The 26298-nt window shown below is 29.7% G+C and overlaps 3 protein-coding genes across 9 annotated transcripts in view; 1 reads left to right on the top strand and 2 right to left on the bottom strand.

Moving 5' to 3' along the window:
- Positions 1-11251, bottom strand: part of retm (real-time) — a 47478-nt gene extending 36227 nt beyond the window's left edge. Inside the window, exons 1-4 of one of the 4 annotated variants that reach the window (XM_069109680.1) lie at positions 10952-11251; positions 10765-10865; positions 4068-4217; positions 1997-2128 (exon numbers count right to left, since the gene is read on the bottom strand). In XM_069109680.1, the coding sequence (XP_068965781.1) occupies positions 1997-2128; positions 4068-4217; positions 10765-10827 (345 nt within the window). In that variant the 5' untranslated portion in view covers positions 10828-10865; positions 10952-11251. The remainder of the gene's footprint in view (positions 1-1996; positions 2129-4067; positions 4218-10764; positions 10866-10951) is intronic. The other 3 variants (XM_069109681.1, XM_069109682.1, XM_069109683.1) reach the window with 3 other exon arrangements.
- A 281-nt stretch (positions 11252-11532) lies between these two features.
- On the top strand, positions 11533-13539 carry LOC138178171 (calcium and integrin-binding protein 1). Of its 2 annotated transcripts, none has more exons than XM_069109729.1 (5): positions 11533-11957; positions 12029-12063; positions 12704-12951; positions 13022-13220; positions 13307-13539. In XM_069109729.1, exons 1-5 carry the CDS (start codon positions 11907-11909, stop codon positions 13323-13325), a joined length of 552 nt encoding a protein of 183 aa, XP_068965830.1. In that variant the 5' UTR covers positions 11533-11906; the 3' UTR covers positions 13326-13539. The 2 variants fall into 2 exon arrangements, with proteins under 2 accessions (XP_068965830.1, XP_068965829.1); XM_069109728.1 differs by having other exon boundaries at positions 11547-11957; positions 13304-13539.
- A 4186-nt stretch (positions 13540-17725) lies between these two features.
- Positions 17726-25387, bottom strand: LOC138178118 (homeobox protein aristaless-like 4). 3 transcript variants are annotated; one of them, XM_069109609.1, is made up of 4 exons: positions 23715-25386; positions 21160-21294; positions 19584-19906; positions 17726-17996 (listed from the first exon to the last, which is right to left on the bottom strand). In XM_069109609.1, the coding sequence occupies exons 1-4, from the start codon at positions 23796-23798 to the stop codon at positions 17726-17728; spliced, it is 813 nt and encodes a 270-aa protein (XP_068965710.1). In that variant the 5' UTR covers positions 23799-25386. The 3 variants fall into 3 exon arrangements, with proteins under 3 accessions (XP_068965710.1, XP_068965711.1, XP_068965712.1); XM_069109610.1 differs by having other exon boundaries at positions 23721-25385; XM_069109611.1 differs by lacking the exon at positions 21160-21294 and having other exon boundaries at positions 23721-25387.
- Positions 25388-26298: the final 911 nt, after the last annotated feature.

Below are 26298 nucleotides of genomic sequence, written 5' to 3'. Positions count from 1 at the left end.
GATCCTTTAGGAGTCGATCGGCCAGCCCTGCACACTCGGTTCAACCTGGCAATCAATACTGACTTCGCACCAGATATTGGTTGATTCATCTGTACAAGCTTGTTTCTTAATTCCTCCAGCGTCAAACCCTCTTCACTTGACAATCGTTCGTCCTCAACGTTTGCCATTTTTTATTATTTTTTTCTCAACACTACACGAACTTCAACGTTCAACGATATCGTCTTTTATCGCACTAGCACGAATAATTCTGTTAAACGTTTCGCTTTCTGTCTTGTCCAATCATCGGACGAGCCCCCAATTGTAGTATCGTAAATATAATAATTAGTTTATTAATAATAAATGGATTAAACAGAAAACAATGGTTATTTAACATGAACTAATCGTAACAACGTATTATAATTAATTAACGACTCTCGTCAAAACAGATTCAACTCTCTCTCAACAACGCTAACAACACTATCTCGACAGCGCAATCCGCACTCTCTGGCTTCTCAACTCATACTGCTGTTAATTCGTTTATGTCCCTTTGCAACCCTTTGTCTTTTGTCTTAGCCTCATATCTTTTGTTTAAGCCCCATCATGCACATGCTCAGTAACCGCTTGTTTATAATTCGCACGACACCCCCCCCCCCAGGCCCCTCGTCCACGATACTACAATATTATACTAATGTATGAACGAAGGTAAACGCATAGACGTGTTTTGCCATAAATGGAACTGATTCAAAAATGTCAGGTTTAGTGCGACTATTAAAAGCTCCCACCATACAACAGTAAAGTATTTCTTAACCGATTCTACTCTCAAATTAGTATATAGATTTCGAGTTGATTTTCATTCATCCATAGTATACAGTAGAACAGAAGGCGTAATATTTTTTTTTTAATTTAAATAACATGACTCGTTTTAATGATTCATATTACATAACAAGTAATATGAAGACAAGAAACTTTTTTACTGAAATATCACTCTGAAATAATTTTTAAAAAATTTAGAAATTATTGAAATTATTTTTCCAAAAATCAAAGGTTTACAAAAGGTTAACAATAAAGTAGAATAAGGTCGAAATATCATAACGACACATATGGTATTATAAAGCTGGTGTACAAAAGGGTTTATAAAAAGTAAGTATAAAAAAAAACACCATAGCGTAGTTCTACACCTCTGGGACAGTGGAGATTTGTAAAAATAGTTCGTTAAAAATTGACCATGAGCATCAATTTCAAAGTTGAAAATTTGTTATTGCAACGTATTCTACTCATCGCCAGGAATAAAAGTCTCGAAGCAACCATGAATAGCAAATGATCGCTTTAGGCAGAAAAAATATAATTACATTCATAAATAATACACTTAATAGTAAAATATACACTAAAATCGTAATACTCGACTCATTTAAAATTTAAATCGTTGGAAGGAAGTTTATTTTCAAACAGAATGTTTTAATTAGTTTAATAAAAGTTTAACCAATTAGCTTTTAATTAAATAAATATGAAAGGGAAATGGAAAGAAGTTTAGTTAAAGTTAAACATTTATCTATTCTGTTACTATTCCACCAATTTCATAATAATTCTCTCCTTTAATAGATACATAATTAGTAACGCATGCTAAATATACCGGTACGGCAAAGCAGTATCGCTAATATAATAATTAAGATTAGGTATTTTGTGGATTATTAAATAGAAAATTGTTCTTAAATTTTACAGATTTTCTATTTTAAACCAAAACACAAGCAATTCACTAAATATGTTCCTAGCTCCATATATTGAACTGTTGTTAAAGATAAATTATTAAAGAAATTCTTTTTGTAACTTTTATATAAATCATTTATTTATGAAATGTTTGTTGTAGAACTTACTCTGTTTAACCAAATTAAGTTCTTTAACTACATCATATATTATTTTTTCATAAATTATAAACACGACATATTATATACAAAAATAAAATATGTTAGAAATGGCAATAAAAATGTCAAATAATGATTAAATTATGCTAAATACTTACAAAATATCTGCACTTTTCGATAACCGATACTCTAGATGAAAAACTTTCATTATACGCTTCTATTTCTAGAACGCTATTTCGTCTATTTAAAACATTCCTTTGAATAAAGTATACAAAATCTACTCCAATGATCTGAAACAAACGACAAGAGTAAAAATTTCTAGGGAAGAACGAAAACATATCGATTAAATTTTGTATAGATGTAATGTTTGGTGTTTTATATGTACATTATTAAAAAATGTATCTTACTCTTATTTTTATGAATAAAAAGCATATAAGTTTTACATATTTGAAGTGATTATCAATTGTTATGTAGATTACTCGACGAAATAGTACTTCTATTATATTTTAGATTATTTTACATTTCTTGAAACATCTCATTGCGATTAAGGAGGTGACCCAACTATAAAATGATCAGATATCTTTTCTGCGATCAAATAATATTTTTCTAAAGCATATTTTTATTCATATAAATTAACGAATTATATAGATAATCTATGTATGCGCATATACTAAATATTTTGTTTAAGTTTAACCTATAAACTACGCAAATAACATCCTTAATAATCTTGCCTTGACTTCCATCGCGATAGGACGTATTTGACAATATCACGTATCTCCAGTATGTGCCATCCTGAAGCAAGTGATAGTGGCAGCGAAAGAAATGATGCTAATATTAGTGATACTAGGGTAGTGGTAGTAATATCAATACCACTACACCAACTGACTCCTGGCTCCTATATACGTATACTATACATATTATCATGCTAGAAACAGAGGACTAATACATACGTGATATCTATGAGTACAGGAATCTCACCTAGTCGATCAGTGAGCAAAGAACCCAAATCATGAATCGAAACTGAACCGAAAACGTCCTACGTGAATGTCATAAAATATGAATACGCACTAAGGATCAAGCCATAATCAAAGAATATGCTTGAGCCATCGGAAATATAATAGGACCTAAATCAATAAAATATTTATTGAATTTCGAACAAAAGAGTTTGCATGTACTTGTACAAAAAATTGACCCTTGTAAACCAAACATCGAAATACAGGGTGGTTGGTAACTGGAGGTACAAGCGGAAAGGGGGTGATTCTACGTGAAAAAAGAAGTCGAAAATATAGAATAAAAATTTTTTTTTTTAATTTTTCCATCGAGACAACGATCTACAGCGAGATCCGTTATAACGTACCGCACGCGTACCGAGCGAAAATTCAAAGTCGATTTTCTCGAAAACAAAGCCTCAAAAGAAAAATTGTTATTCTATATTTTCGACTTCTTTTTTCGCGTAGAATCACCCTCTTTCCGCTTGTACCACCAGTTACCAACCACCCTGTATAGGTCTATAACAACGAATAATAAAAACATAGACATTGAACATTGCACCAATAATCTCCAACTGTACAATCCAGGATATTTAAAAAACACAACATAAAACTTTGGTTGAAAACAACATATTTAAAAGTAAGAATCTCTGATCCCGAATTTTCACATATACTTAGCTTGAGACAACAAGTTTATGTATACTCAGAGGATGCTAAAATCATACGAAGGTCGTTCACTGAAAACAAAATTTTCACCCACACAGGATAGCAGAACGGTTTCATGTGCAAACAGATGAGATACATTGCTAAACGATGCTCAAAATAACAACAACACAAACGAAAATAGTAGCTATAAATAGTTTTCAGACTACCACAAGTCCAAATCTCCTCCAAATTTCCTAGAACATTAAAAGACATCAAACCGACAAAACAGAAGAACCAAGTATAAATAAAATCGGGATTAAAAGACCGCTATTGATATCGTGAGAAGATTCTCACTTGCAGCCGATACAACTAAGAGACTTAATCTTTAAACTTTCAGAATCAATAAGAACCACGAAAGAGGAAAAAGACACCGAAACAATCCATAAAAAACAAGAACGCTCCATATCATCCATTCCATCTATGAGAAAAATAGAAAAATTACTTGACCCAGCCAGCCTATATCATCCGATATAGAAAACCTACAGAAAAACAACTACATACTATATTATACATATACATATATTTACATACATACCTTTTTTAAAATATACGGTGCTTCAACATTTAATTTACAGCGTCGTTCTGTTATTCTAATTGAGCCATTTTTACTTTCTTCATCTGAAACTATCTCGCAACCGACAAAAACAGGAATTTTTGGACAAGTAGGAAATCTGCGTTCATATGCCTACAAACAAAATTAACATTTGTGAGAACTTATATAACAGTTATACGTTGACATTAATAGTTCATGCAAAATCCGTAAAATATAAAACACAAAATTAAATAGTAAAACAGGGGCACATATTAGTAAATTGATCAAGTTTTTGGTAAAAATAGCAAATAATCCTAAACACTATCTAATTCGTTCTTTCTCCAAGTAAATAGCAATGCACTTCATTGCTACAATATTTTCATGTGATAGTTAAATTTCTTAGAACTCAAACTGGTCAACTTCAGTTTTTATACACTTTCTGATTTTTTTCCTAGGCATATGATTAGCACAAACTACTAAAAAAAGAAATTGGGCCATAAAGTTAATTATGAAGTGGAATAGATAACCGTACAGTTCAAGGTAAATTTTAGTAAATAATACAATAAATGTCTTGATAATTGCCGGAAAGCCGAGACACGCGATCGCCAATTATTTTGATTTTAACAATAAATATTGGTACAACCCGTTGTTTTGCCAAACGTAGAGAAGAATAGCGCGAGTGAAAAAGATAGAGATCGACGAAAAGAAACATATCGATTAGTTAAACAATGTTAGTGCAACAATGAAATGTTGATTTTTTATTTTTGTTGAATAGAACTTTCATCGGTGTAATTCTGAAGTTTTTCTGATTAAAATAAGGCCAAACACGATATATTTATTTATTGCTTATTTAATAAAATTAACTTATTTTTTTTTGCTTGTTAAGTATGTATGTAAATGTGATTTAAGATGTATCGTATTTCATCTTACTATAATTAGAAAAGTATCACAAATACATTAGGAAAAGTTTAATTTAAAAAAAGTCAAAGATAAAAAATTTTCATTATTGAATTAGTATCGTCTCATTAACATTTGAATTCGGATCAAATTATACTACTTAGCCGTCGAGCTTTGTAATATGTCAAAGGGAACACCAGGACTCCTTGAGCGGAACTCCCCGCAATATTGGGGATGAAGACGTTGAAATTAGAAGGAACATCGCGTCCGGCAAGTATCGAGGTATTACTGTATTTCTAATATTACTATGTCACTCCTCTTCTAATTTAAAATTGATCAATGCTATTTTCAAACAGTACTGGTTATGAGTTTAACGAGTCATAACAGAATAATTAACGGTAATTATATAGAAATGGGAGCTTCAATTCCGATTTTGTTGAATCGCGGATATGTTGTAGAGGAGAGGATTCCGAGTTCTGAATAACATACACTTTGTCATGGCATGGGACGTTCGTGGTTCAAAAGTTGTGACAAAAAGAAAATGGTACTTTTTACATTACATTTACTTCAATAGGATTGCTATCCTAACAGCGGTAAGGTATGATTAGTTTAGGTTAAGTTATATATGGGGGCCGAGCGTCCAGATCCTCCAAAAAATCTAATCTAGTCTAACTTTTGAATTACGATGATCCCACGCCTCGGACGAAGTACGTGTTACTCAGGACTCAGGGCCCTCCCCTCTGTAACATATCCGAAATCCAACAAAACTAGAATTGGGGCTCCCTTTTTTAAATAATTATCTAATTAACTTGTGAATGCAGAAAGTATTTCACACCACTATTCTTACGAGGCAAAATTTCATTTCTAAATTCAAGATTATGTATCGCTTTAGAAACGAACAATAAATATGTTTATCCTCACTGCTTTACATTTTTTAAAAATAATCTTCGTTTATGTTTACAAAATTTCCAAATTGAATTTTTAAAAATTTTAACTATTTTTTTTGAGATCTTAGTACATAAAAATACTTCAGTTTCAATATTTATCTTTTATGTCCGTAATCTCTCTTTATATAGACATTCCATCCTGTATCTTTGCACACAGCATATGAGAGAATATGATAATTATAAGTTTGATATAACACTATTATCAGTGTCAATAATTTGAAGTACAAAATACCGTCCACCAAGAAGCTCATTTACGAAGGTAATTGTATAACAATTTTCAAATTTTTCATGCATTGTTTGTGACAGTTTCATATTCTGATTTGCTTACTGAGATATGTCCACTGTTCGTTGATGCCTAACTTAGCTGTCGCAGCCTCAGGAGCTTGCAAGCTCGCACCACGACAGTTAACGAGGGAGGTAGGTACGTCAGGAATTGTCTGCTCTTACTTGCCGCTTGCTTTCTTGGATCTGAATTGATGATGAGAGTGAGAATCAATGAGAGTAAATGAGATACAGTGAAATGCAATTTAAATGGTATTCTACTTTTTGTTACTGTCTTTGAAGGATTAATTAGCTCTAAATTAAACACCTGAAACTGTATATGTGACGTACCAAAACAAGGAATATTGCAAAATTATTAGAAACATCCTTACTTTTTTTATGATGTGTACCCTTAAACGTATTATTCTTGAAAATAACAGATGCACTCTATAGCATTCATTTAAAAATTAAACTGAAAATGAAGTAAATACAAGAATGCATGTGCATACATAAATGTGAATATTTAAACTGAAGAAATTGTAAAATATGAAAGATATGTAAATGACATTTCTCTTTTTTCGACGAATTTTTAATATTCGAATTTTGGTTAATTACGAGTTACACATATAAAATGTCTCGCCAATATGATATTAATGCACTGTATCGATTCGATTTTCAGAATCAAATAAAAAATTTTAAACTACTGATAGAAATAATATAATAGATTAATAGAATTCGCTTAAAAATACAAAAGGAAAAAATTTTCATAAACACCAAATACAAGTCGATAGTACTTATATGTATTTGAGATATTTAATTTTGTAATATTTATAGATATTTTAAGAAGTTTAAACTTATTACTCAACTGTTTCGCATTCAATATCTCACGTCCTTAAGATTTACAAGATCATTTTATTTCTATATCATATTCTATTAATTAGTAATGTCATGTACATATTTATAATATAAACATATATAGTATATATGTACACAGCTATATGTAAAGCTATCGCTCGAAATAACTTGTTATCTACTGATTTTATCAAAAAATGTTTGAAGTGAAATTTATTGTATTTAAGAATTTTGATCAAATGAATACATTGTGTTTTATTGATGCCTTATAGTATCTAAGAAATCAAGATGATCTTGAGTTTTTTAACAGTTATCTTATATATTTTTTACATTTCGTTGCAGCCGCTAAGAGAACGAATTCAACTACCTACAATAAGGTGACCTTCAGTTGACCTTGAACCTCAGAACGAAACGAAAATTTGTGAAGAATAACTTACTTTCAATGATTCCGTTTAAAGTAGATGTCGTCGAAAAATTATGTCCGATACACTGCGAGCCGTTCGTGTCTCGTACCGACGAGACGCCGTGTCGCGTCATGTGAAAAAATGTCAAGATATGGGCTACAGTGATTGAATGTGTACTCGTCGTTATTAACCACATGTAATTAAGAGCCATTTTTTAATCGCATTACTATCAACATTGAAAAGTAAGTTCTTTACGATAATCGAAAGAGATCTTCGCAGTGATTCGATAAAGATCAGTTGACTGTTCATGCTTCGAAACCTTGTCACTTTATCCTCGGAAGATATTGTTAACAATTAGTGGAATATAACTGGAGTACTTCACTACTCATTTTAAAAGAGACTATCACAGCCGAAATATACTACCAGTATATCGAAGAAATGCACGAAAAATTGAAAATTCTACGTCCAGCACTCATTAAGTAGAGATGTGCGGGTACCCGATGTTCGAAACAGGTCGAACAAAGATCGGGTCGGTTCCCGAAAGTATTTTGAGACTTGAAAATATTGGAATTCCTGACAATTTCGAAAACAACGTTTTCAAACAATGTTTTGCAACTAGCTTTGTTATAGAATGGGCAAGCACTATATAGCTAGTCGTTAGAAATATCGTCCGGGTTCTCGAGACTGTCTCGAGTCTCACGATACTTTCGGGGCCGGATCCAATCCCGAAAAAATTTCTCGACCTGATCCGACCCGATATTTTCGGGTTCTTGCACACCTCTGTTGGTAATACTACTATTCAATTATTATATTCCATGATGGCAACTAATAGTCAAATATATTTACTAACCAACAATTTTCAAATATGATATACTAAACCTGTTATAATATTTGACAAGATGGTGTTGAATTGCACAACGATATATATAATACTAATTATAAATTATCACAAACATTTTGGATATATCAAAACTGAAGGTTACATATTCTTATTAGGAAAATATCTATAATGCACCTGAATACATTCAATTATATTGAAATACATCCATAATATGTATATTTAAATATATGCACTATTGATAAAGGTTATTGTATCAATATAACTATAATATAATAATATAATACAATATTGAAATATATCCATAGTATGTATATTTAAATATATAGAGGTTATTGTACCAGATAACTATAATATATAATATAACATAATATAACTATAATAGTATAATATAATAATATATTGTATCAATATAAGAATTAGATGTTTCAGCAGTTAGAAAGAAGGGAAAATATTATTTATATCACAAAACAAACAATAAAGGCAAACTAAAATGTGTGAAAAATATATAAAATACATTTATGTTATAACGACATTAATAATAATGTTATCACATGTGTAAATCGCGCTGTAAATAAATAAATAATTTGAATAGAATATACATCGTTTCTATAATGAAAGGCATTATAATAGATGCACATAAATTCTTCCATGCAGGCTAATATACTATAAAATTAAAAATATGAGTTCGGTTTTAACCTAGGATGATGATGAATATAGAGCACTATATACTACATATGTGTGTATGCTATTAAATACAATGTATTATAAATGTGCATTACAAAATATTTGTAATTTAAAAATTACATTAAAAGAGAATTACCTATTCTTCGAAATAAATTTAATTTACTAGTTAATAGGCATTTATAAAAATCTTTATATCAACACTATTAAAAATATATAAATGAAATAAAATCACTTATTTTGTTCATGCTCATCTGAAATTCTTTTTTATTAAAACAATGTAATTATTTCAAAATAAGTTGTATTTTAACATGCATTTTTAGCATAATGTAAATAGTAAATAATTTATAATAGAAATACTATATAGCATGAATGAATCAACTACATCTTTAATATCTTCAATGTATTAATTATTAGGTTGTCCCAAATGTTTCTTCTGGTTTACAAGGAAATACAAGGAAATAATAGATGCACATTTTTTGTTTATATTATTTTACTGAATTAGGTATGATCCAGTTTGTTCTATTGGGACAACCTTGAGTTTTTAGGATAACCTAATACTATATACAGCTATATTAATATGATCTTATTCATTAAAATAAAATGATATGTACATTTTGTTGCCAAAAATTGAATTGATTGTTATATAGATAGAGTTACTTAAAAACTGCATTTTCTAAAGCACCAAAATATATATTTAACTTACGTTATGTTATGTTCAATAATCATTTCTGTTTGTTTACATATTAATAAAAGTTTGCATTATGGCTTTAAACAAACCAGAGACTAACATTTCAACATGAAAATTAATGATAAAATTATACTTTCAGCGCAAATCTGTAAGACATAATAAATAGAGCTTACACTACTATACGAAAGATAAGAAATACATATATTATATTTATAGATACAATTAGACATTGTACAATAAGACACACAAGGAAAGAAAAATGTTATAACTAAAACGAATGGAGAATATATAATCAGGTAAATTAAAATTACTCCCAAAATGAAAAACATTAATAATTGATATGCTATTGAAAAGTAAGGAAATTATTTTAATGGAAACTGTTTTGGATACCACAAAATGACGGTTATAATAATAGGACAGCATAAAAGGAACCATACATTTCTATAGCAAATAGAACAAACTGTTGGGAATTGCAAAAAGATTTGTAACCAAAATTTATAGAATAATGTAATATTTCTCAATAAAGTTAAAATTAATATATTCAATTTACACAAGATCAAATAATTACTCAAAAAAGATACAGGTCTCACAATCACACGCACAAAGAATTTTATAGCATTATGAGGCTATGTAGTAGCAAATACTATTTTTATATCTTGCTTATTTCAGTGAATAAAATTATATTAATATAATTCTTATGCTTTTATTGAATGATTAATTACTAACATATGCCTACAACCAATTTTATTTACAAAAAGATCTCTTTATTTGTCATGTTATTTAAACCATACAGATTTCTGTATTGTGTATATGTTCAGTTTTGTAAGTAACTATATACAGCGGTAATATAACATTTTAATCCACACAAACTATAAATTATTAACAAACTTCATACGACATAACGCATTCATGTTTTCTAATTCCAAATTTTGAAATTATGTATAGTTCATCTTATTAATTTGCATATATACACACGTAATATAATCCTTACTACACATAATATGTACATAATATACACATCATATACATGATATAGCGTAAACTAAATGTAATTCAGTAAGTTAAAAAGTAATATAGGTTGCTATAAATAATGATAATGAAATAAAAAAATATACAACAAACGCACCATCATTACGAGCGGAAAAGGATGCTTATACACCCGAACAGGTGACTGATATTGTTGAACCATGTCACAATGTCTTCTTACAAACTGGCTGTTAATTCAGACTGCAATATAAATAAAAATGAATAAAACTATAATAATTGAACTTAGTGTAATTAAATAGAACAAATCAGGTCCACTAATAACTAACCGAAGAGAAAGCAAATTATATAGGTTACAATGTTACAATAAGCCGATTCTTAACCTTCTTTTATTTTATTCAATATTTATGTCACTGCACTTTATATAATTTAGAAATAACTTTGGCACGAAGTATTTTAAGTTGTACAAGTTATAAGGAAAGATTCGACGATTAGTGTTTACATCATATAATACAGAAAATAGAAACAAAAAAAACACAAATTGCACAGAAATTATAATGAACTTTGACAAATGGCGCAAATCCAACTTGCCATTGTGTGTAACCAACTGTAACTATTCCAACGTAACTACAAACTAACACAAGAAGTATGACACAGGTCCCTATATTGGAACCAATCAGACCGAAATAAGCAAAGGACGATTGAAACAGACAAATTTTAAGTATTCGAAAAATTTGAATTGTTCAATGTAAAAATCTTTCAAATAAGGCTCTCATATTAATTGTAACTGTATTAAAAAAATTTATGTATTTGTTACAATTGAATAAGTAAACTATTTTTACATAATTATAGATACTATATTATACATAACAATGTATAGGAATTTCAATATGATTTGAATACAATCTTAAGATGCATTGACTTATATCTAAAATATCAGTGTGTATATGTAAATGAATATACATGAACTATCTTAAATTTAAATAATAATTTTCATATCTTTCACATAAACCAATTTGTAGTAACGAAATTGATATGTTCAGATTCCTGTTATACGATATTAATCGATATTTATTTAAAAAACAGTATATTTATTCATTGTGGATATCATCTTGTATTATCTGCAGATGAATAGATAAAAGAAATTTATCGATCGTTTGAGGCGCTAAAGACAAGCATAACATTAATATAGGAGATCATAAATCTAATGCTTTGAAAAAATAAATATTATTGATTAGTAATTGTGTAGAGGATAGTAAATTAATTTTTTGAGTTCCATGAAACATGGGAGTAGGTAAAAGTCAATTTTCTGAAGAAGAGTTACAAGATTACCAGGTATTTGATTCTTCTTAATAACTCAATATCCATAAATTTTGTTTAATTATTTAATCTCTCTTATATTATAGGATTTGACATATTTTACGAAAAAAGAAGTTCTGCAGTAAGTATACTTAAATAATTTAAATAATATTTAATTAATAGCTTCTTGTAATAGTTAGGAATATACAATGATTATTCTAACACATTGGTTTATTTAATATTAGAAAAAGGAAGATGCATAGCTATTTATATTCTGTTTTTTACAATAATAATATAGATATTACTTTAGATTTTTAATCTTTCGATGTAATGTATTTGAATGTATTTATGAAAAATGAAAAACAGATTTACTTTTGTATTTTACATATATGTTTCAAAATGAAGAATAGATCTCTTTTAATGTGATATTTTATACATATTTCAAATACTAATATTTTATGTTATTCTGATTATTTTGTAAAAATATTTTACCCTCAGGCATACAACATTTTGTATTTATTATATCTAAGAACCATTAATGTTCAATATTTTATTAATTGTATCATAGACACGTACATACAGAACATGCAATAAAATATCAATAATTTTATGATTGTGGTTATTCCTATATAGTTATTATGATCATAGAATTAAGAACAGTTCTTATACTCTTATGTATTATTATGTATTATTAGCAACTTTTCATATTTCTGTATTTAAACTAACAGTCTATATATTGAAAGTCACTAATTCATGTGTGAAATTTTGATTTTGCATGACAGTGCACATCAAAAGTTTAAAGCACTAGCTCCAGAGAAGGTTGGTCATAATAGAAATGCAAAACTTCCAATGTCTAAAATCTTACAATATCCTGAATTAAGAGCAAATCCTTTCGGAGACCGGATTTGTAAAGTTTTTAGTTCTAGTCAAGATGGAGATTGTACGTTTGAAGATTTTTTGGACATGATGTCTGTTTTTAGTGACGCAGCTCCAAAAGCTGTAAAAGCAGAACATGCTTTCAGAATATTTGGTAATATTTAAATTTTATTTGTCAGTTTCTTTATAAATTTAATCTATTGATTGAATTATATTGTATACAGATTTTGATGGAGATGATATGCTTGGTATTGGAGATTTAAGACAAGTTGTAGATAGACTTACTGCTCCACAAAGATTAAACGAGACAGATATGCAACAGGTTCTCCAATATATACTTGATGAAGCAGATTTGGATGATGATGGTGCACTTAGCTTTGCTGAATTTGAACATATTATAGAAAAAAGTAGCGATTTTTCAAAGTAAGACGTATAAATTTTATTGTCATTTTTATTTTGTTATGATACTGACATTAAATTTATTTTAACATATTCATTACTTTCAGAAGCTTTTGCATACGTTTATGAGACATAAAATATTGATGAGAAAAATAGTAGAAAGGCAACATAAGACTGAATAGTATATTAATATCAAGACACTTCAATATAGTCAATAGGCCTAATAATTTTTACCATAAGAAAAAGTAATTCTGAGAACTTAAAAAGTGTGTTAATGTTTCCTGAAGGCCTACTACGTGCTAAAATTAGCTTATTCCTTCCAACATTACATTATATAATATTTTACTATTTAATTAATGTTTTTATTACTAATTTTAAAGAAATATTAATGTATAATAATTTCATACTAAAACAAAGATTAATATTTATTCATTAATATTAAATTCACTGCCTTAAATGTATCATTTGTTTTGTTTGCTTTATTAATTTTATATAAAGATACTAGAATTAAATTTCCTTCTATATTATGAGATATATAATAAAGAAATGTTTCTGTATGTATATCATATGAGTTATTATCAACTCATTATTACCTGTTTCAATATACTATCATTAGTTTTTAATACTACTTGTTCATATTTATATCTTTTTGTATTGAAAATATTAAAAGTGGGTTTAAAAACTATGTGTGAATAAAATAAGTTATTATAATATTTAATTGTTTTATTTTTTAGATATTGTCTTATGTAGTGAAAGATCAGAAAGATCAGGAAAATATTTGTATTGGATCACCCGGAAAGTTCGTTCCAATCTTTGAGGAATTTGGTCGACATGAAAGATCATATTGAAAAGTTTTTCGCCGAAAAACCTAAGAGGTTCTGGAAGAATGGAATATTCAAGTTGCGTGAAAGATGGAGAAAGGTTGTGGAACAAAATGATACCTATATAATTCAATAAATGTATATCGAATCGAAATGTAAATTCAGAAGAGTAAATCAGAACGAACTTTCTGGGCGACCCAATACTTGCACACAGCGATTGTACTTAACGTTATTTTTTTGAATTTATGTAACAACGAGCTTGAATAACTTTGGGATACTAAATACTATAAGTTTATGTATCCGTCTTGGAGTTGACTATACATCTGTTTAAAAGAATATACCTAAACGAAAACAAAAAAGAAATAGTTTTACCTTCATACCTTACAGGCACTTCTTACTCATAAAAAAATATTTATCATGAAATGTCTCTAAAATGTCTCAAAAGTTTCTGTATAACAATAGCTTGATATAATCACAAGGAGAAAATATAATGAAGAGTACTGTATGTGATGTAAGATTCTCAAACGATGATACATACCAGCAGCTTATCTCGTACAAGTCATAGAGAAGAATAAATGTTCAATAAGATTAAACAATAAATATTGCTGCATTTTGTAAGAAGAATCATAGAAAATACACAAATTATGAGAAATGGTAGTTACATAATACAATATAATATTCATCTACCTTTGCACTTGTATGAAACAAAAAGGTTGAAAATAAGGAGAACGCGAAAGAAATTAAGCAGATATTAAAGGCTTAATCGATTAACTATAAACTAATTTACAACTAAATGATACCTGAGACGTTGCTTTAAAATAAGGATAGAATTTGATAAAGATCAAAGATATCCATAGAAACAAATCTATCCTTTAAATATTTTGCTTTCTTTACCTATATATCCTGCATTGTTAATTCATTATGCTGTTAAAATATCCAATGTGTAAGACAAACAATGGGAAATGGAAGAAAATTTGAAAGTTAAAACAAAAGAAACACCATAAAATATAATGAAAAATGAATGAAAAATAAATGAAGAATAATTAACACATGCAACGAATAAATACAGTGTATATTATCTCAGAATTGATGATCGTTACTAACATAGTGGAAGGTGAAAGGTATTCATACATATGCATAAGTACCAATTTTAGTATTAATTTTACACTTTTTTCTTCTCACCATTTTATGTATTTACTTTTCTTAAGGCTTTTGTGTGATTGATGTTTGCAAGTAATAAATCAATAATTTCTTATAAAAATTTAACAAATAAAAAATTACCATTTAGCTAAGGAAAATATAGAGGTTTTGTAAAAAAAGGTAAATATTTTACAGTTTTAGTCAATGAAAAAATATATATAAAAGACAAACATATCAGAATGTAGACATTGTTCTCTCTAATAATATGTGGATATCATTAGATCATTAGAGAATAGTGCTTTGAGACTTATTACTGCATAAAAGGTATATAAACTATAATCCATAAAATTAAACAAGTATGGGAAGAGTTTCAGAATGTTGAAATTTAACTATTCTGAATTATGAGCACAAAAGAATATGTACATAATATATAATAAGGAGAAACATTTTGATTTATTTAATTCTTTATTAAAATTACTAAAAAACAGTTTGATTTATTTTATAAGTTCAAAATGATACTTAAAGTGCATCATGATAATTGAAGAATCGGTCTGATGAAAGCTATCCTACGTCATCAGAAATAATAGAGTTTCTCAAAGAGTAATATAAAAGCGGAACGAAAGCGGTGAGATAATAAAAATAAGCTCATAATTTACTAACAAAATACGATTGAGACAATATAATACATGTTACATAATAAGGTAGAAAGGCCAGTAGAACACAGAATAAATAATGAGACAATCGTTTGTACGTTGATGATTTTCGGAGCAAAAAATGATTAGGGAACGGTTCTGTGATTAATCTAGTGCTTCGGAACAAAGCAGGCACAATTACACGAAGAAATAGAATTCATATCCAACATTCACACGAGCACAGGATGATTGAAGCGGTTTAAAAATCATTATTCCATTCATCACGTATCCATAGTATGCATTCACAGCGAAAAGTGAAATACTGATAAAACGACAGTCAATTATTTCATGCTACATTTATTACTATACTTGAGCAGCACTTTCAACTTCATAATATCTACAATATGGATAAAACTGAATTGACGTAAAAGTATAATTATCGTTTTATAATTATTACATTAGTCTTTTATTAACAGTCGAATTAATAGACGGTAACAATTTGAAAATGTAATATATTATATATCTTATACGAACGTAAAAATCATTTAATGTTTGCATGAAATAATATATGTAACATATATATAATGTAAATATAGTAATAATATTGTAAATATATGTAACCCTTACAAGGTCACTATTTTATTTTTAGAATTTTAATAAAGTGTTTCCTGTGTATGTCCTGTAATTTCAGATCGTATTTATCATACGATTTAAAATGTATTAAGAACATTACATCATTAGCAGTAAAATGTAAATAAACATAGAATTTATTTTAGTAGGTAATTTTTATTAATAACAAAATAAAATTATGACTAGGTGGTAATAACTACATATGTAATTGTAAAAAATAAAACTGACGTTAACCCCGCGAACGTTATAGTGTGGTTCATCGCTGAAAGTGTAGAATGTACTTCACAGTGGCACGAATTTTCTTCCACTAGCGTATACGTATGTATGTCCATTATAATCAATACAGTATCTTGAGGGCTGAATTTACTATTGAACAGGAAAAAATAAGTTTAAACAAGACGATTAGTGTGATAAGACATTGGAAGGTACCAACGCAGAACAATCTCATAGCACAACGTACTCCACATAAATTTTTATAAACCGGTTATGTCCGTCATTCTTTTTATGAATGCGAATTGAGTTCAGTTTTAACGCATGCGACATAATCGCATAAATGGTTAATGTATTTTTAGAATGCTTGTTTTATAGAAAAAAGTTTGTTCATTACCATGTGCTTCTAAAACCACATAACTTTTACAAAATCCATTACTTCCCACATATTTTTTAAAAAGAAAGAAACGTTTTGACTATAACAATAAAATAAATAGTAAAATAAATAAGTAATTTTATGTAATCAATTATCATTCTTAATAATACATTATATCAATGAATATAATTTGGTAAAGACAATGAAGAATACATACACATATTATATGTACATTTCTAGTTATATAGAAAAGAAAATAAATTATATTTTTTTATCCCAATAAAAAAAAAAAAAATGAAATAATACAAATTACGCAACATACAATAAATAATGATTGAGATATTTCGTAATTTTGTAAAATATTGAGCAAGAAGAGAATGTAGAATATATAAGGATTTTTAGTGAGATTACCTAAAATACTGTGTCTAACGAAGCACTTGTAACATTGTCAAGATCGAAAAATAATAATGTTACAAATATAAAGTGAAAGTTATTTATGGAGAAATATTCAATTTTAAACTAACTACTCGAGTACTTTAATATAATTGTAAGTAGCATTTTTATTTGAAATTTTAACGACGTACCTTTAGAACAAAGATTTTTCAACAGCTGATTTGTCCATTGTAGATATTTGATTCTTTCGAGTGAAAAAGTGAAGAAATAATAAGTAAGTCGCGAGTGAGAAACTGAATTATATAAAGCTAACGTAACAAGAAACAATTAATTGTTTTTGTTAGCATTAAGTGTAACGTCCAAAGGTTCGTCGACATTTTGCGATGGACTGAGTTCTTGTTGGGGTAGCTGATGGAATAAAGTAGCGGTCGGTGTGTGCCTGGGTGGACCCTTCACGGTGAGATCCATCTCAGCCTCTTGAGGCCTATCTCTAGCGGTTATATTGATGTCTCTTTCTACTGGACTGCCGCATATTCTTGGTGGAGAACCACAACCACATTTCATTCTTTCTGGAGACTTTTCACAGGTCAGAGAATATCTGAAATGTAATAGTTGTCCTTTCTATGAAAACGAAATTTTAGGGATAAAAGTGCAAAATACATATTATCACACATATATAAATACTATTAATATGTAAAAAGTCGTAAGCTAGTGCACCTGGTTATAAAAATAAAGTGTCTTTCCGCATTCACATAAACAGGTATATTGCATAGGTATGTTACAGTTATAATGAACTCAATAATTCAATGAATTCAATATCTGAATGTATGGACATAGATACATCTAATCTCGTAAATTATGTGTACCTACTAGGAATTTTTATACTTATGCATATCTTTTATATTGTAGATATTAAGTACACACTTCATATTTACAAGCGTTCATTGCTACTATGTACTATGTATGTATATAGTATTTAGAAGAATATCCTTTATTCTTATTTTCTTGTATTCTTCTTTATCTTTTACATATTTTTACGTAGTTTCAATAAATGAAATGTTTCATTTTGTTATGGAACAAAATATCCGTTTCTTCGAAGTTAATGAAAGTTTTTCTTCAATCTATCATAGAAACACTAAGTATATAATTAAAAAATTACGCGTCAATAAATATCGTTTGTTTCTTATTTGTTTCAACTTTACAAATTTAATTAGATTATATTATATTACAATAGATTTGATTATTAGAAAGAAGCGTCAATTTATATCGCGTGTTAAACTGGAAGCGTGATCAATCGAAATTTCATGTTTGCATTCTAACTAAAAAACTCAGTGCAAGATGACCGATCTTTTTTGTAACCTTTTCAGTATGTTGGAACAATAATTTCCTCTATAGTATTGAGAGCAATGTAACATGAAATACTTTTATGTAACATTATTAATTACTGTATCCTTTACATAAAGTAGCTATTGTTAGAAAAGTTTAAATAATTCAAAAGCTGAAATAACGTACAATTAACGAATTAAGATCTTAATCCTTTATTAACTTCGAATTTCGAATAGTACTATTTTTTTATATTATATAAAATCGATGGTTTTGCTACGACAGGCGCGTATGTGTGCGAATTTTTTCATTTGAATCGAAACATAAATGTCGAAAATACGCGAGGATACGGCATATTCACATATTCTGTCGAATATCAGGAAAATTAAATGTAGAAGTTAATCAATCAAAAGTCTAATTTAAAACACGCCTGTGTATACTTAGATACTAGATAGAAACGGCATAGCGCAGTTGTAAATTGAAATTTTAAGAAGGCTATCCATTGATGTAGCCGCATTCAGCAGTACATCCATTTCCTAGAAACATTTAAATTTTGGGCTGCAAAAGTTATTTGTAAATTAATATTCTGATGTGAGTTATGATCTTTCATTAAATCTAGGGATATGTAAGGTATTAGGATTAGAACGTATATCTGCTTGCGAAAGGTAGGGAAGAACAATTAGGAGAGAGAGAGTTTTGGGTTTACGCCATGTAATAAATAATACGTTTCGATACTCAACATTTCAACACTGTCCATTGATTTTACGACTGCGTTATATCGTTTTGCGTAAATTCTTGTTCTACTATTTGCATGTTTGAATTAGTAAAAGCAGAATGCGATTAAGGAAAGTAATTTTATTACCCGTGAGGAGGTGGAAGAATCCTGTAATCTCTGCAAACGGATAAAGTTGAAGCGTCAGGTATTTTGTCCGCGTTGCTCGCCGTTATAGTTATAGGTGGTCCGTTGGTAGAAGCAGAGGCTGAAGGCGGCGGAGGCGGCGGAGGTGGGGGAGGCGGGGGTGGTGGCGTCGCAGCATCAGGTCGTTCCAAAGATGCTGTAGGTGGCGGCCTTAAAAGAAGGGGTGCTGCACTTCCTAATCCCAAACATCGCATTCTCCATGCATCTTGCAACAATTGCAATCGGGCTTGTTTCCGCCACTTCGCTCGCCGATTCTGAAACCAAACCTAAAATAGCAAATAATTCACGTTATTATTTCATAGATAAAATAAGTATTTTCGGCTGAAAAGTAGCTACATACGCATTATGAAATACCAATAGGAATTTATTTTTGTAAAATGTAGATACTACAGACTTTATGGTTTATAGTAAAAAGACAGGCGGCAAATAGATCAGTTAAATAATTTAGCACTATTTAATTTATTATGATATTTTAGCTGTGTTTAGATGGACGTGTAAAATAATATTGTAGATTTTATTTTATTAATCACGCGTATCGATTATAGAAATAGGTTTTTGAACGTTTTCTTGTCATATTATAAATACAACTTTTAATACCTATCATTTTAGCCCATTACCAATTTTTCTATCGCTAATCAAATATTTTCTTATTAACTATTTGCTTAAATGTTTCCCACATGAAAATTAACATGAATGCTCCTTACGGAACAAATTATTCGAGTGTAGATCGATGGTTACAAAAAAATAATTTTCCACAAAATGTAGATCGATATACGCTATAAATTGTAACGAAATATTGGCGTTACTTCTGTAATTTGTATAAAAATAAGCACTTTTGTTATTTAGTTACAATAATATAATTTAATTATAAAACATTCTAAAATCATGTACTTGCAAATATTCCCCGCAAAAATGATGATCTTTTCAACTGTATAAAGTATTCTGTTTTATTATATTACCTCTTTGAAGCTCTAAACGCGTAGTGCAGCTTGACTCCGTCAAATAGCGAAGAATAAAATGGCCGTAGCAAACGAGGTTTTTGAAAGGTTCTGTATCCATCAACAAATTCGAAAGAAATTATAGTAGTTGGGTGAATAGAAAATTTTGACACAGAATTTGAGTTAAATATAGGTAGAATCAAACTGTGGGAAATTATATTTTACAAATAGACTTGAAGACACGTTACACCGATATTCAAGTAGCTCTATAGTTTTCGAATTATTTTTTAAATGTTTTTTCCATTATTCGGATAATTCTAGTAAAAAATTTTAGGCAATGTCAATCCCAAATTTAAAAACGATTGGAGAGAGAAATAAAAATCTCTTACATACATTTACATGGTGTCTAAATAAATTGTAATTCGGTTTCGTATAAAGAAGGATTTATGCATAAAGCAACATTTGAAAGGCGATTTTTCTAAAAGTAAAGTACTTTCCTGTTAATTTGATACTAAGAAAAAAAAAACAAAGAAGAATACCTATTTATGGGTTAACAGGGAAAAGTATTTATGTTTATTAACCTGAACACGAGCCTCTGAAAGTGAAATCCTAAGAGCGACTTCTTCTCTTAGGAAAACGTCAGGATAGTGCGTTTTCTGGAACAGCGACTCCAATTCTTGAAGCTGTTGCGGAGTGAAAGTCGTCCGATTGCGTCTCTATTCAGACATGATTAACAATAATTAATGATCGTATAAAAATATTTACTACTACGTTTTATGTCCCTAAACTTATGTCACATAGCTGATCTCATTGTCAGATCAGGTTATCATAGTATACCTGCATGAGTGGCGTTGGAAAATAATAAAAATTATTTCTATTGATTTTCCTGTCAAATAAAAAAGAAATAAATAAAAATAAAGAATGGAAAATACTAAAAATATTAAAATATTAAAAATTAATTTCGAGAGATTAATTACAGGGAGACCATGATTATACTAAATTATGTTGAATTTTATTTCATTTCACTTTCTTATTTCTTTACAGCAACTTATTTCATTTTACTATTCAGAAAAATACATACTTTATGTAAATATAGGAAAATTTCTATGTTTAATATTAAGTATATACCTATCGTAAGTAGGTACATATATCCCTAGAATCAATCGAATTATTTTCGTTGTTCCGATTGTTCATATTATTACGTTTTAAGGCAACTGTTTTTTTTTCGTTTCACTCATTTTTCTGTGCTTTTAGGTTTCTATATGCAGAAATATTAGTAGGTACGTTGGCTGTACCTCCGAAAATCTGTCATCTAAAACCTAACGAAATGTTATTCAAATAATGTACGAAATCATGAAATTCCAAGAAACCTTCATGATATGCATACATACTTTTAATGTACAAAGTTTCAAACTAGATAAGTATTAGTAGATTTTTTAATTTATGTAGTATGTTTACACATTGTTGCAACTAATTTCTTTGTTTACCTACTATGGATTAATACATGCGTTCATATACTATAAGTAGGTATATACTATATATACCTATATTATACATATACACACACACCCACACACATAACTAATCAATTAAAAGATAAGATAACAACAGGTTTTTTGTACGTTTGGAAGACGGAAGGTAGACAAAATATACATGAAGGCTATAGAACAGGAAAATATTTTGAACGGTAGCATAAAATTAATCGACAGGAAAATAAAAATCATAAATAATAAAAGAATAAAAATAACCAATTAATTCTTTTATTTCAGAAATACAGTTTACAAGCAGTAGCGTACTAGGATAGGTATATACATACATGAATGACGAATATATATTTTCATTACCTTTTTAAAATTTTCAGTCTTTTTTTATAACTGCTTATATTATAGAATTTATTACATATAGGTATATAAATTTGAGGTTGATCGTTGTTACGTAATCGCATAATGGTTAAGCTTTTGGCATTTAAAGTATTTTTTATATTTAATAAGAATCTTTTATGGAAGAAATTACATGTATTTTGGGAAGTATATTATTACGTTTTTACGTAACTTGTAACGTTTGACAAAGCTGTAGGTATATGAATTAATCAGAAGAGGAGTAGTTCCTTTGTGTTTTTTTCGGTTCATTTTTACATCCCTTGTGCTTGCAGATTAGTGCGTTAGTAGAGAATTTTATATAAATTTTACGCATTGTTTAACTACGATTTTAGGTATAACAATGGTTCATGTATAGATACTCATCTGTTACAAATAAATGAACGTATGTTTATCTCTACTTTTTTGGTTCTATATATATATATATACATATATGTAGGAATAGTTAATAGCCGATAGCTATCGCAGCGAAATACAGCGCAGTTTGATTTTAGTCAGTTGTCAATTATGCACCTGCTTTTATTTAGTGCTGGAATTCTCTTTAGCGATAATAAATCGTTCGTAACGATGGGTAAAACATCTTACGACATTCAGTTAAGTACAAAGTTCATATTACATATTTGAGCGTAAAAACTTACAATTAGATTACTACCAAAACAAATGTACCAAGTTGGTATAATCTTGTAATGAAATAAATCGATGATTCATTTATACGGTAAAGCAGAACATAATAGAACATAAACGCAATCAATCGATATTTTACTTACTCGAGTAATACGCAAAAGAATTAAACGGCTCTTTTATAACGATAGAATTTGTTTACATATGGATATGAATCTAACGACAAAATTTTTGTCTTGTACCTACATATGTGTACAATATTTTTCAGTCACTGGTTTCCAATAAATGAAGAAAACCCGCTTCATAACGATTAAGCGATACTTAATTAAAACGAGCTAAACAGCACTTTTGCCGTTAATTGTTATTTTTAATATGTTCCTATCACACATTATTTTTATAGGAATAAAGCGTTATATCGTTAGGTAATAATAAAAGATAGAATTATACAAAATATGCATCAGTGAAGATTGTGTATGAAAGAAGGAACACAGCAAAAGCAAATTGCGAGGGAGAAGGGAGAAGAAGAAGATTCCACGGATACTTATCGAACAGGAGTTGGCTGCTTTTAATGATACAAGCACGAATATGTGAAAATATAAAAAAAAAGGGAGCTAAACAGTAGCAAAAAAGAAACGTACACTGACCTGACGACGTCTTCCAAACATATATTCGGTGAGCAAGTCAGCCTGAGGGCCTAAGGGTGATAAATACGGGCCTGCCATCCTTTTGTAAGTTGTCGGTTGTTTGGCAAAACTAACAAAGGTATAGCTTTGCGTTCTTTTTACCCTGGAATCTCACTGCGAGAGAGTCGCTTTATCGTTCTCGATAGACGACACCGAGAAAACTGAAGTCTCCTTTCGAGAGTTCACCCTCGATCAAGCTCCGAGTTACGTGCAGAACGGGGGTTGGTTTATATCACGGGATTGGTCCACCCGTTCTAGGGGCGGTACCACTTCCATGGAGATAAGTACACACCCCTCTTGTGGAAAATTCACTAAATCGTACCGCGCAGAATTTTTTCTCCAAAGAACGTTGATACCTGAATTTTGATTTTTCAAGATTTTCTCTCGCTTTTTACAATTTGCATTCTCGAAACTCTCCTCCGTTCATGTAGTTTGTTATTCCACTTTGTTCATTAGGTAATTTTCTTGTCCCGTTAGCAATTTTTCTCGTAATAGTCACATCGCCTATTTAATATTCATTTTAACGTTTGGTTAAGCTCCGATTTTTTCATCTTTCATTTTGAATCGAGGTTATAACTTATAACTAGAAATTATACCGTCGCTATACAGAACGAGAACGTTATGCTGTTGCTGCAATGAAAACGGAAATAGATGGATGAAAACAAAACGACGGACTGAAACGTTTAACATAAAATTTCTTTGCCCGAATAAAAGTTATTTAGAAGTTGTATTCGAAATACCTACTTGAGCGATTTTAGTAGTTTGGATTACATATTTATTATTACGAATGCGAATGGATTAACGGCTTTAATAAATTACGTTTCCAATGGAGTATAATCGGCAGGTAACAAGTTATATTTTTAATCGTTATAAGTAAAAACTACGAGTACCTATACCTACGTAGATAGCGTTTTTATGCGAATAATTTAATGGTACGTCTATAATTTAATGGCCACGCTTATTAGGTGGCGTTGGGATGAAGTTTGTAATTTCTAAAATACGGCAAAGTATTCAGAATTCATCGTTAGTATCTACACGTTATAAATTAACTAAAGGTTAAGCAGAATTATAATCGAATTTTGTTTTGAATAGTATTATATTTAGTCACTAACTATATGCAATCTAACATTGTGACGCGTAGAAATTTTCTTCTTTTCGGTACTTATGCCAACTTGATCGAGCGTTTATTACACGGAAATACCGACAACGAGAATATTATACCTGCTTTATCTCAAGAAAAGTGTATTCCAGCTAACTTCAATTTTCCCTCATTTGTATTTTATTTCTTCGAGATATCAAACTGAATATACCTATACAGTTGTATAATTTCAAAGTATATACATACTAATTTAAGATAAAACGAGACGAAAAGATATAAGAATTAGGGAAATAGGGAAAACCAAATGGAAATAAAGAAGTAAAAAGTGACCGACCAAAAGTGGGAGAAAGAGAAGAAGACCGCGAAAAAGATGGAGCTGCAAGGGGAGGAAGAGAAAAAAGAGAAGAACAAGCGTAAGCAGAAGAAGAGGTAGAGGAAGAAGGTGCGCGAGTTTAGTGATAGGAGCCGTAGCGAAATCCAGAAAGTGATGCTCGGTATTCGTATAGCATAGCGCATCAGACAGGCACATACCCCGAAGCCATGTAATTCATTACTAAAGCAATCTCACCCTGCCCTATCTCTGCCCCTCTCCTGAACCCTATCCAGCCCTGCACACCCTCTCCTGACTTCAGCGGTGCGCGCGCGTTATAATATAAAAAAAAGGAAGAACCAGCCGGATGAGGAAGGAGAAGGGCCCGAATAGAATAGCGCCCCTGACGACAAAACAAAATGAAACACAAAGCCGTGTTTTCATAATTAAAAAGATTGCATGCACTGAGTACAGTTCTCTCTTGCTCTCGCTTTTTCTCTCGTTGGCGTTCTATGCTCGCCTCCTGTACGGAGCCTTTCTGTTCGCTACGCTGTATTTCTCTTTTTCCCTTTCCATCTGATTTTCTCTGTGATTGTCCGCCGAGTCTTTCTTTCTGGACGACGCTCTTTCTCTCTCTCTCTCTCTCTCCCTCTCTCTCCCTCTCTTTCTCTCTCTTACCCTGACTCCTCTTTTTATATTCTCGCTATTTTAATGATCCAAATACCAGCAAAATGTTTTTATATCAATTTAATTATAGCTAGATTTTATTAATTACTTTTGCTTCAACGAACATTCGTTAGGCAAATGCAATACGCGATATAAAATATCGAATCGTCCCAACGTTTTCCTTATTTGGCAAATTATAACGTCGTTTTTAACGAAATGTATAGGTACATAAACGAACAGCACAGTAATACGTATACTCGTTATGCGATATTTATGTGCTTTGTTGTATTATGTTGGTGAAAGAAACTACGGAAATAGAAGAGAGATTGGAGAGAAATTATCAAAACTCGTGCATTTATTATTTTCTCTTTGATCTACTTTTTTGTTTTCTATCTTTTGTAGTTGCGAGAGATATATGGTATATTTGATGGAAATGTAGCGATATATCTATTGCGTACATTGCT

Source organism: Bombus flavifrons, chromosome 3 (assembly GCF_040668555.2).
Source record: "Bombus flavifrons isolate JBK064 chromosome 3, iyBomFlav1_principal, whole genome shotgun sequence".
In the NCBI taxonomy this organism is placed as follows: Eukaryota; Metazoa; Arthropoda; class Insecta; order Hymenoptera; family Apidae; genus Bombus; species Bombus flavifrons.
Note: the sequence above shows the minus strand (reverse complement) of the source record. Positions and strands in the feature narration are given on the sequence as shown.

Bases quoted from the DNA above. Each gene is read 5' to 3' on its own strand.
- LOC138178171 (XM_069109728.1), top strand. From the start codon at position 11,907: ATGGGAGTAGGTAAAAGTCAATTTTCTGAAGAAGAGTTACAAGATTAC. The intron at 12,064-12,703 runs GTAAGTATACTT...TTTGCATGACAG, and splicing joins ACGAAAAAAGAAGTTCTGCA to TGCACATCAAAAGTTTAAAG. The intron at 12,952-13,021 runs GTAATATTTAAA...TATTGTATACAG, and splicing joins ACATGCTTTCAGAATATTTG to ATTTTGATGGAGATGATATG.
- LOC138178118 (XM_069109609.1), bottom strand. From the start codon at position 23,798: ATGGCAGGCCCGTATTTATCACCCTTAGGCCCTCAGGCTGACTTGCTC. The intron at 19,907-21,159 runs GTTAATAAACAT...TTGCTATTTTAG, and splicing joins TTTCAGAGGCTCGTGTTCAG to GTTTGGTTTCAGAATCGGCG. The intron at 17,997-19,583 runs GTAATAAAATTA...ATTACATTTCAG, and splicing joins ATTCTTCCACCTCCTCACGG to ATATTCTCTGACCTGTGAAA.